The following is a 12,779-nucleotide window of genomic DNA, read 5'->3' as shown; positions in this document are numbered from 1 at the left end:
TTATCTTCTGAATGTGTGCTTTATTTTCCCTCTCTTTTTTTCTTTCTTTTAAGTTTAAGTAGCATATTATCATTTTTTGTCTTTCCGTTTGTTTTCGTAATTGAGTAGATGATGTAAACCTACTTCTTTTTTCTCTTTTCCTCACATCATTTTATCAAAATATTTTTAGGGCTTTTATTATATACAGGTACCTATTTATTTAGTGCCAATAACAATGTTAGCTTTAACTTCTTGGGGGGCAAATAAAGGGGCAAAGAAAATTTTAGTATACTAACTTAGCTTTGTTAGTATTCTAAAACGGATAGCTTTATATTTTACTAGCGCCAATTATCCGCTTCGCTGGCTTAAAATAAGAAACATTGGTAATATGTTCCGTTAGTAAGTCACTTTTTACTATTACTGAAGCACTATCTGATATTGATCATTTTCGATCATTTTTATATATTTCCTCCTCCCCTCCCCCAAGCTGCGGAACTGAATTTGGATGTAAACGGGATCGAAAGTGTCACTGTTCAACTCAGGGACCACGAAAAACTTGGATTCAATACAAATATCGATCATTTTTTATCACTTTCATATCTCTCTCCTCCTTCCCTTCTCCCATGCTGCGTAACTAAATTTGGATTTAAACGGCGTCGGAAGTGTCACTGTTCATCTCAGTGACTTCGAAAACTCTGGTTTCGGCCGCTAATATCGGTCACTTTCGATCATTTTTATATATCTTCCCCTTCTTCAGCTCCCTTAAGTTTCACCGTCAAAGTGAAATTATAGAAACCATCCCAGGCCCGAACCTCATCTATGTTTAGTAATTGGCATGATAATACATGTCTTGGGGGAGGGGCAGAGGGAGGTAGGGCCATGCCGTTCAACGTAGCAGGACACAAACTTGAAACTTAATGATTTAATGTGTTTCTCCAGGGGATCGCATTTTCTTTCCATTCTCCAAAATAAGTGTTTACTGGAGAACGAAAAATAAAAGAAATACATATACAGTAGGGTATATATCGTTTTCAAGAAAACGGTTTTAACAATTTTATTTATTTTTCATAAAACAATATTCCAGTAACAATCCTACAGTCTAATATATGTTTACTTAATAAAACCATTCTCATGTTAAAGGAAAATAAAAATGTTGAAGATAATAAGTTCATTATTTAAAAACTAGCAGCGTTCACCCCGCTTCGCTGCGGTCACCCCGGAACGCAATAAACTTTGTTACTTAGATAATTTTTACTTTTTCGCTTTCAAATTGCAGTAAATGTTAAAATTATAGCGCCTGTCATTTATGTTAACCCGCCGAGTCACATGGTCATGCGGGTTGCATATAAATACGTTTATTTTTACCTATGATGAACTAATAACAAAGGATTTGTACGTATGGACACTTGAATGGTCAATTATCTCAAGACACTGGTAATTAAAAATTAAAGTGATATGATAAAAACCATCTAGGGTCCAAATCCTAACAACCCCCCAAAAATGAAAGAAATTGGTTCAGCCGTATTAGCGTGATGAGTTCACAAAGGATTTGTGCGTTCTCTTTTATATATATAGATATAAAATGGTATCAATAACAGTCAGTAATTACTCGAGGTCTACTTGTAAAATTCTTCTTATACTCTCCGTAGCACCGTAGGAAGTCAAACAACTACCGCTACAGCATACTTCCTTGCGGAACGTTTTGGAGACTGTAAAACAAAATATCTCACAGCCTCAATATTCTCAAGCGTACAAGCATTTTCGTATTGTTTTAAATTTTGTTTTTGCAACACTGAACCCGTTGTTCGGAAATTCTCGACTCATTGCAAGATAATTTACGTCCGTGAACCTGGCCCCACCCACATCCGCACTATGTTCAAAACATATGCCAAAAATTAGTACTGATGACCTGTAGTGTTAACAAAATTTGTACTGTTACACAAACGTCAAAAAAAAAAAAAAAAAAAAAAAAGATTCTGTGCGAGGCTAGGTTCACGCTAGCCCCACTCACTTAACCGACTAAGATGAAATGCATACATGAAGTTAGTATTGAATTAGTGCTGACGATACCGCTTAGAAAGAAAATTAATGTTCTTATTACAAAACCAAAAGACACACAAAAGTGTTTAATGGCGGCATCATCAAAGGAAACCAATAATTCCTCATTTTTGTGATAAGATGAATAGCACTTATTTTCTTACACTGATGGCAGCAAAGAAAACAATATTTAGTGAGGAGTAGCTTGATTCATCTCTAAAATCCTCAGTTTTATGAATGGCTTCCGACAAATTCCATGCTTATTGCTTAGCATGCAAGAAAACTATTAGTCTGGCAAACATGGGGCAGCAGACTTCGATATCACATGCAAAGTGGCAAGGTTACATAAAGCCAATGAAATTGAAAAACTTCCAAATAACTTTAAAATTTTGTTTCCTGTTACTGGTGGTAGAAAAACTGAGGAACTTAGTCCGTCTAAGGAAGAGAACAATACTAGTGTTCACAAAGGTGCAGATGACTCTGATGCAGGACTTCAACAAGGATCTTTCCAAACATCTCCAGTACTGCATTCTCTTATCCAGTAGCCAATAGAAATGTATTGCTCTGGACAGGACGTAACAAGTGCAGAGGTGGTTTAGGTACTGAAGTTGATAGACAGTAAAATGTCCATAAGTTCTTATATAGATTTAGGAGACATATTTCGTATATTGTTTGCAGACAGTGTTATTGCCTGAAAACTTAAAATGAGCAGAATAAAATGTTTGTATGCGGTTAATCATGAACTGGCACCATACTTTGACAATTTACTTCAAAAAAAAAAAAGAAAGAAAAGAAAAAGAAAGAAAAAGAAAGAAAGAAAAAGAAAGAAAGAGAGAAAAAAGAAAAGAAAAGATTGAGATTATGTTATTTGCTTTGACGAAAGTTTGAACAGAGGATTCAGAGGGAACAAATGAATCTGTATGTGAAGGTTTTTTTTGACATAAATATCAATAAAGTGTGCACTTTTTTTTTTTTTTAATAGTGCATTAATTGTATTCTACAGCCCAACATTTGTTAGATGCTTTCAATACTGACCTTCGGTTACATCCTCGAAAAAATATTCTTCAAGCATCCATGGACGGCCCTAATGTAAACTTTTCTTACATAAAGAAATTAGATCAACAGATGAAAGAAGAATGCCCTGATGTAAAAATGCTAGCCAACATAGGTGTTTGTGGTCCCCATGTGCAGGTGCTTTTTTTTTTTTTTTTTTTTTGAGACGTTTCCTATATTTTCAATGATTCTCCAGCATATTTCGGGAAATGCCGTAAGATATTTTCGGGTTGTACACAAGGTTCCCGTGACACATGAAATGTTAACTAGTGTTAGATATGCACGACGGCGCTATGAAAACTTCCTTGAAAATGCTCGAAAACAGCGTCCGGATGAGGAAAATTGGAAAGTGCAGTTGAATATTATTATTTAAAAAAAAAAGAAAGAACAAGAACAAGAACAAGAACAAAGGAAAATTTTGGAGCTTGAAACCCAAAAGAATGAAAAAGAAATTTTAGAAAAAAAATTCAAAGGTTGGAAAACCAGATTTGAGAGAATTATGAACAAGAAGTCAGGTAGGATTATTTTTATTGTCATCTACCTGCAATATTATGTATAATTTTGTTCATGTTTTCATCATCATCAACATGCATTATATCAAAGCGTCATTCTGTCTAAAGAACTGTAATATGTTGTTTTGCAGCAGAGTTTTGTAATGTTATTTTGTTAATTGACTGTAGTTAATGTAATTGTATGTAAGTTTTTTATACTGTATATATATGCAATTATTATACTATAATAAAAATTGTTTTTAAGTATATACATATATAAAATGAAAGAGAAGTGTGTTGGTCATCTGTTGGGGATGGTGGAGGCCGAACTAAAAAAAAAAAAAAAAAAAAAATGTTAACAGAAGATTTGTTGTCTTTGGTCAGGGAAAGTCAAGGAAAATCACTTAGCAAATGTTGTGGCAACCATGTTCTGTTATAGGAATTAGACACACAACAAACTAGAGCAAATTTGATCAGAAATGGGATAATTTTGTGTCAGCAGAGATAATTTTCTAAAAGAAACCTACGAACACTGATTCCAGGCAGGGGCGGATCCAGGGGGGGCGATCGTCCCCCCCCCAGAAGAGGGAACTTTCTTATTTTATATGTATAAATAAAACCCATCCCAAAGTTTGGAGCACTTAAAAGTAGCAGTATGACATAGGGTGCAGCGTTTTACCACTTTTTTCTCGGAATGAAATGTAATACCTGGCAAAAGTGGCCAATCCACATGGACATTTCAGGTATAGATTTTTTTTTCAAATCAATAATATCTTCTGTGAGAACTATTGCCTCAAAGTTTCAAAATTTACCTGAAAATTACAAAAAATACCAAAGTTGTTCATTAATTTTAGTTATGTTAAAGTAAACATATTTTTGGTTAAATACATGTCAGTTGCTATGAAAACTGACATTCAAGTATAAAAATGCCAGTTATATGTCCTTGGGGGGAATAGGGGTGCCTCCTCTGGGGCCAGAAAAGGGGGCAAATTCAGTACAGTTAAGCGGTTGCGCAGCTCCTCGCTCACCTGGCAATATAGCCTGGCCAAGTGACCCAGAGCCCACCATGTAGAGGTGGCTGCACCTAGGGCTCCTCTGCTAGGCCTATCCAATCAACCAACCATATGTTAGGCCGGATGAACTGATCCGATTAGTCACTGTCAGGAAAAACTGTCACAAATTGGGACTTTGATTGAAATTTAGACGCAACTTGCCTAGAAAGTACGGTTGACCAGATTATTCCGCCTCTAGCATCACTGGCACATGCTCGGGAGGCTTCTTCAGTGACTAATTTCACTATCCGTTCTACTGCCACCGTGTGGCATGGATGGACGTTGTAGGACTATTCTGGTACAGTGTTGCCAGGAAGTGAAAGTTTGACCATGAGCTGTTTGTTTGGAACCGTCCATAGAACTTACTGGTAGTACAGTTATCGAAACATCAGTGCTTTCCCAAAACATCATTGCAGTGTAATCGTTTGCCTCAAAATTCAGTCTGGGAATGATTTTATATCTAATGGAGTTATGGAGATTCCCTGCTTTGTATTCTCGAGCACTAAAAATCTTATGTAATGCATCTTGTCGGACAGCAAGTCGACCATCAGTCATCATGGCGAGGAGAATTTTTTCTGGGAGTGCAAAGAATGCATTCGTCTAAATGGATGAACGGATTACAGCCTGGTATTCCCTTGGTAAGTATCTAGACCTTGAATTGCCTCAGAGACGTGAGAGGACCATCAGCAATAGAAAACTGTTCTGATACGGTATTGCATAACCACACAGACTCTAAGTATGAATGTCGCAATTTCTATTAATTTCTTGGTAGGTTTTTTGTTGCAATATACAATGTTAATATTCTTTTTGCACTAGTCAACCAGCTAGCTTCGTTTAGTTTGTCAGGGAACATAGAAACAAGCTCTTCCGGACATGCTCTGGAATCAATGGCTTGAGATATCTGGAACAGGCATCTCAGGTCCTTACTGAGTTTTCTGTGCTCTTCTGGACTATGATGAGGTAAGTCACATTTTATTGGTTTGAATAGCAACACTGAAAGCTTTTTCACAGTTAGATAGTTTTGAAACTATGGGACGTGCGTAAGAATAGGGGCTTGAATAAACGCCGTGAATATGCGTGAAGAGAGCTTGGAACAGCAGTTCATTAAAATGCAAGAGACAAATAGCCCATTGCATTTGTTTTTCTGTTAGTTCCTCTAATTTTCGAAGAACAACTCCATTCCAAGCATGTTAGTGTATGTTCCATCACACCCAAGAACCTCAACTTTATCAAAGCCAACTCTGAGTTGGTTCATGATGTATTCGAAAATAGCTCTGGCCTCGTCATGTGCAGAGCCAGAGGATGGTGTCACGTGACCAACGTATTGAGTTACGTTCAGCCACAAGTGATAAGTGCTCTTCTCTAACGATGCCTGTGTGTGTTTGTGTCATCCCTTCTATCATCAAAGTATGGGATTTTAGTGGGATCATCATTTCTAGAACTTTCTTTTAAATTCCGAGGAAGTTTAAGTTTCGCACGCCTTATTTTGTTCTTGTCTACAGTTAAAGCAGATGTTATGTCGCTAGATTTTTGAGAAGTTATAATTCCAGCCTTTGAAGCTGCCTGAAGCACAGCTGTTATATGTGCCGCAGCCCTCTCGCTTACATTGTATCTCTGAGCAATCATAACAGTTCCAGTCAAATCTACGAAAGTCGTTCCCAAAGTAATGCATATTTTTTTTATGGAAACTAATGGAGCTAACTAATACTAATACTGTAGCTGGTTCATAATTTTTTTTATAACTAACAACAGCACAGCTAAACAGAGCAATATTTCAGCTACAGACTCATTTTTCAACATAGTTCTCACCATTTGTTATGCACTTTTGCCAGTTATGAACCAGAGCCTGCATGTCGCGCTTGTAAAAATCGGCATTCCGTGGACTGTCTTCTGGATTCCGGCTCGTAGGGATAACACCACGTATCATCTTCAGTGACGATGCTATCCAAAAAATTGTCACGTTCATCTTCATATTGGTCCAGCAGGTCCCAAAGGAAAAGGCAAGGACGAAAAAAGCTGTAGAAACGCTTAATTGTACCGACTTTGCACCCTTTTCTGGTCCCAGAAGAGATACCCCTATTCCCCCCAAGGGCATATAACTGGCATTTTTATACTTGGATGTCAGTTTTCATAGCAACTGACATGTATTTAAGCAAAAATATGTTTACTTTAACATAACTAAAATTAATGAACAACTTTGGTATTTTTTGCAATTTTCAGGTAAATTTTGAAACTTTGATGCAATACTTCTCACAGAAGATATTATTGATTTGAAAAAAAAAAATCTATACCTGAAATGTCCATGTAGATTGGCCACTTTTGCCAGGTATTACATTTCGTTCCGAAGAAAAAGTGGCAAAACGACCCACCCTAGTATGACAACCCACCGCCCCCCTAGAAGTCGGTCCTGGATTTGCCCCTGATTCCAGGTGAGAGCTTGTGTGGCTCAGATCACACAGGTCCATGTATCATATACCTCGAGACTTAAAAACGAATTAAACTCCAAAGTAACCAACCCAACTACCTAGTTTAGGTAACTCGGTAATCCTAGAAGGTAAATAGGGTGCACCTCGTTTGCGCACAGTTTTCTCCCAAAGATCTACGATAATCTGTAGTTGATTGACAGCTGATCGAAAAGTATAAAATCGTGGTTTGGCGCACAGTTTTTAAATGCGTCGTTGCCAAATCTCAATATAATCATGCTTAAGCAAATCATGCAGTTGCGCACAGTTTCAATACTTTAGAGAATAAGGGTAAATATGAAAGATACGAAAGAAATATTCAATTCTGCTGCCCAATGTTTATTATATTCAATTCTGCTGTATGGTACATTTTTTTACAACTTTAGTGTTTGAAAATTGTGTCCTACAACTTTAAGATATTTCATTCTCGAAACTTCGCTGTGTGTGGAGTTTTGAAAGTACCTGTATGATTTCATGATTTCACTAGAATAGAACTGGCTGTTGTAGTGACGATGGAAAGATTCTGGTCCATTTGTTGTCCTAGGTGCTGGAGATGGTTCACAAGCCCACATCACTGGAGGGTACCTGAAAAGAAAAGGTAATCATGAATATCATATCCTATCACCGTTTAATTTTTTTATTTTGAAATAATATTTTGATTTCCAGAGCTGCTATAAAGTAGAAACTAATTTTCGGATCTCATTTCATATAATACTTTACTATTTCTGTGCGCTATTTCTATATTCATGCCTTTAATTTCTCAAACGAGAATGCTTCTAGCCTATATACTAGACAGTTTTTAATTACTTTGGCTGGAGACCCTCTACCTCTTTAATTTTGATATTTATCATTCTTTAATAGTTAAAACTAAGTGTTTTTTCCCAGATCGGGACGGGTGTAAGCCACAGGGTTGTTATTGCCCCCAAACTTCATTATATCTTTTACATTTATCAAACCAGAATGTTATTTCTGATTTGCAATATTACCTGTAATTATCTTCGATGTAGTTGTTCAGCACATAATATGAAAATCTAAATCCTTTGGTGTCAGGTGCCACCGAAATCAGATCAGCAAAGGCATCTGGTACTTGCTTTGGAGATAAATACGGGAGTCCAAAAAGTGTCTTTAGCCAAGAACCTAAAAAGCATAGAAATTAAATTGAGTTCAACATTGTTGACTTTTTTATGGATAGTTGACAACTTAAATTTCCTATAGTAGTCTTGCCTAGAGTAGTAGCCACAAATTCATATTTAGAAGACATAATCTAATGTCATGATAGTAGAGTTATTTCAAAAGTCCACAGCTTAAAGAAGTAACTATAAAACCGAAAAGAAAAGTAACTAAGGCACAAATCATAATGGTACATACCTAACTGTGACTTTGAATCTAAATAGGCACTACGGAGATCGCTATCACTTTGTATCTTTCGGCACCATGCTTGACCTAGGTGGAACCCGCAACAACGAATATCACAGTCTGGGAACATCACTCTGATAGCCTCTATGGGAGAATTTTCAAAGTCTGTGTAAATATATCTGAGTGTCACTCTTGCGTCTAAACTGATAACCGTCTTCCACATATCTTCGTAAGTCTGTTTATCTTTTTTTTTTTTTTTTTTTTTTTTTGGCAATAACGCGAAGCATAGAGGAACATAATATCCATTCTTATAACCCTGAATGGTATATAGCTGGGCAAAATGTCGTGAAGAATATGCAAATGTCCCGTCAGCAAACAATTCCATGTCCTGGAAATCACACCAGAACCTGAAATGAAAAAAGAATAAAGGAATAATAATACCGAATAAGAATAAAGAACACATAGAAGCGAAACATTTTCTTCACTAGGCCTATATAGAAACAACTATATAAAAACATCAAAATCATCAAACAACAACATCAAAATCAACAACAGCTAAAAAGGAACACATACCTGATGTTTTCATTGCATGTAAGAAGGACTATCTGCGCTGCTTCATTGACGTACAGAAACCTTTCTCCAGCCATAGTTATATCGTTCGTTCTTTCTTTTAATTGTTGAATAGCTTCGGTGATATCTTTTGGTTAACTGGGCATTTTCTTCTTCGGAGATCGATACATTGCTCCTCTGCATGTTTTCATAACCTTATGATCAAGCTTGTTCAAGCTTGTCATTTTTGAAATCTCCTTTCTTATAACTTTATTTTGCCGTTCGTCAAGGCATTCTACAGCACGACGTTTACAGTTTTCCCTCAACAAATGCCTGTTAACATTTTCAATACTCCCCTGATGATTATGCTCCACTCCCTTCTGTAATACCCTGCTTTCAGTACCATCAACTTCAATTGTAGCCGAGCATGTTTTCAAGGTACACCTGCAAAATTAATGGTTTGGTGTAAGTAATCAATCATTAGTAGATGGAGCAATAGTGAGTAGGTGCCTCACTAAAAGGTCTATAGATTAATTCTGCTACTTTTGTATGAAAATGTATTCAAAACCGAAAATGTTCGAAAATCTTAGAGTATCAAGTTAGTTTACATCCACTGCTTCATTACCTTACTTTAGCCAGTCGAGAGGCACAGTAAGCTACGTTTAAACTCTGCAAGGCACACCTTGCTGTATATTATATAAATAGACTATTCCAGAATAAATAATTAGTAGATTAAGAGTACCAGGCCTGGTTAATAATTTACGTAAGTGTATATATATTGTGTGTGTATATAGTCTATGTAAATTTGTACTAATTCTTATTCATATTTCTTTTAGCTTTGTAAATTTCTTGTATGCAATTAGCGAAACTTCTTATAGTTGGATACACTTCTCAGGGGAACGTGAGTCGTTGTAGTTGGAAATAGGAGAAGGAATATTTTTTGCCGAGGTAAACTCATAGTCCCCGCTACCCGCAAGAAGTTCCTGCGGCCGAGTTTTGCCTAACAGCTATAAAAAGAGGTGGAATTTGCAGTTAGGTCATTCTGAAAGGAATCCTCCAGAGTGATGGAGACTTGTTTCGTTCCTTTATGTTTCTCAGAATAAGGGAAACCGTTTCACTAGAAAATATAGGGAATTAATTTCTGACTTAGAAATGTTTGTTTTGTTTTTTCGGTTAGAGGATAGGACTCGCGAATTAAGATATAATTTGAGTTTAATAAATCGGTTTTAAGATGTTTTTGGAATCGCGAAAGAAACTATCGTGAACATTACTGGTATTTGAATATGGGGTTTTGTATAAGTAAGGCGCGAGGAGAAGTGTGTAGGAAAATTAGAGAATATTTCAGTTAGGATTAAATATTAAATAGTTTTGGATCTCTCGTTTATATAAGAACGAAGAGAGAATTGATTTTAAGTGAACTAAGAGTTGTTCACAGGGTGATAAATGGGTACCCGGTCTATTGATTGATATAAGATTCTTTTTCAGGATCTTAATACTTATTTTGAAGCGGAGTCTTGAAATATAGACGAAGCTGATAGAGTTTCCTACCACTTGATTTACCCTCTGATCCAGGTTACGGGTCCAAAAATACCTTTACCTAACCATATTCAAACCTAAGTTATTAGCTAGTTTTTCCCAGTAAAGCAGTTCACATAAGAATGTTGCTTTACGCTTAGGGCAACTAGGTGAAGCATACTATGAATAATTAGTATAGCTGATAGAAAGAATTAAGGAGTAGATTTGTCAGCTTGGAAGAGAACGCGAGGCAGATTACTCCGCAGTCCAATCCCTTATTAGTGATAACATTATATATTCTAGAGCATTTTCATTTAAGGAATTAGGTAGGAATTTTTCTTGAGTGGGAGCAATTTAGAGAAAAGTAGACAACTTACTATTATTATTGAACCAAATCCAACTTTCTTAATAATTATCTAATAAATGGTTAATTATATAAAGAAAGGCTATGTTTTTCTAATTCCTAAAAAATCGTTCCCGGGAAGGGAAATCTCTAAAGTAGTCTTACCCTAGACGAGACTAATTAGATTATAATCGAGCTAATTTGAATGCAACCTCGCTTTCTCGATAAGTTAAAGGAAAAAGAGAAAGGAGGACAACCAGGTTAAGGGTTGATAAAAATCTTCTTCTTAGTATTAATATAATTTTATCCTTAATTTTCCTATATTATGTAAATAGGAGGAAGGTAAAATAGGGAGAGTAAGAAGGAGGGTAGCATATATTTGGGGGCTCGTCCGGGATTTTAGAAACATAGAAAAGGTTCATGTTGTTGAGGTCGAAAAGCAGAACGAAGAAAATGGCAAACTCAGTTGAAATATCAGCGATTAGAGAAGTCCTCGGAATTAGTGGGGAGAGCGATTTTTCGCAAGAACAAATCCTTGAGAAAATAAGAGAGCTCAAAACGAAAGAGAAAGAAAATGCTCAATCCCAAAAGAATTGTTCTTGTAAGAATATAGAAGAGGAAATAAAGGTCCCTATTCCGACTTTCGAAGGAAGTCATTCGGAGGACCCTTTCCAATTCATATCCGGACTCACGGATTACGCGAAGAGAAAAGGAGTAAGTCTGGAACATGTTCTAGTAAAAATTGTTCCACATTTACTTAGTAAAAGTAGTAAGGATTGGTACAATTTTAAGGCACCGTTTGCAAACTTCCAGGATTTTAAGCACCAATTCCTACAAGAGTATTTCTCCTTTAATTATAATAGACAGATTCAGGAGCAAATACAGGCCAGATTCCAACAAACAAATGAATCTTTGGCAAAATTTATAAGGGAGATGTCAATATTGTATTCAAGATTGAGGGAAATCCCCAGTGAGACAGAACAGGTTAGGGAAATAATGTCGAAGATACACCCTAAATATAAAATATATTTGCATGAAAAGAACTTCGTTTCTCTTAAAGAATTTGAGTCAAAAGCACTCGAAATTCAGTCAGTTCTTCTTGAAGAATATCATTACGTACAGCAACATAGCAACGTAAAACAACGGACGGAGTTAGCAGCTACTTGTCATGTGGGTACCAGGTTCGATAACATCCCTAACATAGAAGTAGAAAGTTTGGATCCTGCTTTTTTCTTGAGAACGAGGAAAGAGGAAGGATCAAAAATAAATAAGGAAAAAGAAATAATCTGCTTTTTTTGCAATAAGAAAGGTCACACTCGAGCAGTTTGTTATAAATACAAACAAAGTAAGGCTCAGGAGAAACCGAAAATAAGCGCATACACTAGGAATTGTCAGGAAAAACGACAAATGAAGGGACCGTTGCAGCCATATGCGTATGGGTTTGTAAATAGGAAATTTTTTCCTCTTTATTATGACACTGGGTCGACGATAAACATCGTGTCTAAAGAAATAGCACAAGAATGGGAAAAAAGAGGATGTTTGACGAAAGAAGTAAATGAGAAAATTTCCTTAGCGTCGGGGCATACATATTGCTATAAGACAGTAACGGTGAATCTTTTCATTAAACATCGTAAATTTAGAACGCTATTTTACGTATTAGAAAATTCCCCTGTAAAAGTACTTTTAGGGGCGGTCTTCCTGAAAGGAGCAAAAATAGAAATATTGCTTTCTGAAAGAGGGTGGAAATTTAGGTCCGAGAGGAAAGTAAACCGTTTTATTGACCCAGATGGTATTACCGTAAGAAAAAACAAACAAGTGGGAAAAGAAAGATTCTCATCTTCCAAAAGAGAGGGAGAGGAGAATAAAGAAACAGTAGCTTTTGCAGAAAATAAGAAGACGCCGCGGGAAAAACAACATAATTCAGATCAAGGGGGAGCGAGGT

The 12,779-nt window shown here is 36.3% G+C and overlaps 1 protein-coding gene across 1 annotated transcript; it reads right to left on the bottom strand.

Annotated features, from left to right (window-relative positions):
* Positions 1-7,448: 7,448 nt before the first annotated feature.
* On the bottom strand, positions 7,449-9,484 carry LOC145682240 (uncharacterized). Its single transcript, XM_081753823.1, has 4 exons — positions 9,004-9,484; positions 8,443-8,837; positions 8,061-8,211; positions 7,449-7,659 (listed from the first exon to the last, which is right to left on the bottom strand). Exons 1-4 carry the CDS (start codon positions 9,075-9,077, stop codon positions 7,449-7,451), a joined length of 831 nt encoding a protein of 276 aa, XP_081609949.1. The 5' UTR covers positions 9,078-9,484.
* Positions 9,485-12,779: the final 3,295 nt, after the last annotated feature.

The sequence above is a fragment of the Thermobia domestica genome, chromosome 3, assembly GCF_964235325.1.
Source record: "Thermobia domestica chromosome 3, izTheDome1.hap1.1, whole genome shotgun sequence".
Classification (NCBI taxonomy): Eukaryota; Metazoa; Arthropoda; class Insecta; order Zygentoma; family Lepismatidae; genus Thermobia; species Thermobia domestica.
This window is presented reverse-complemented; position numbering and strand designations above follow the sequence as displayed.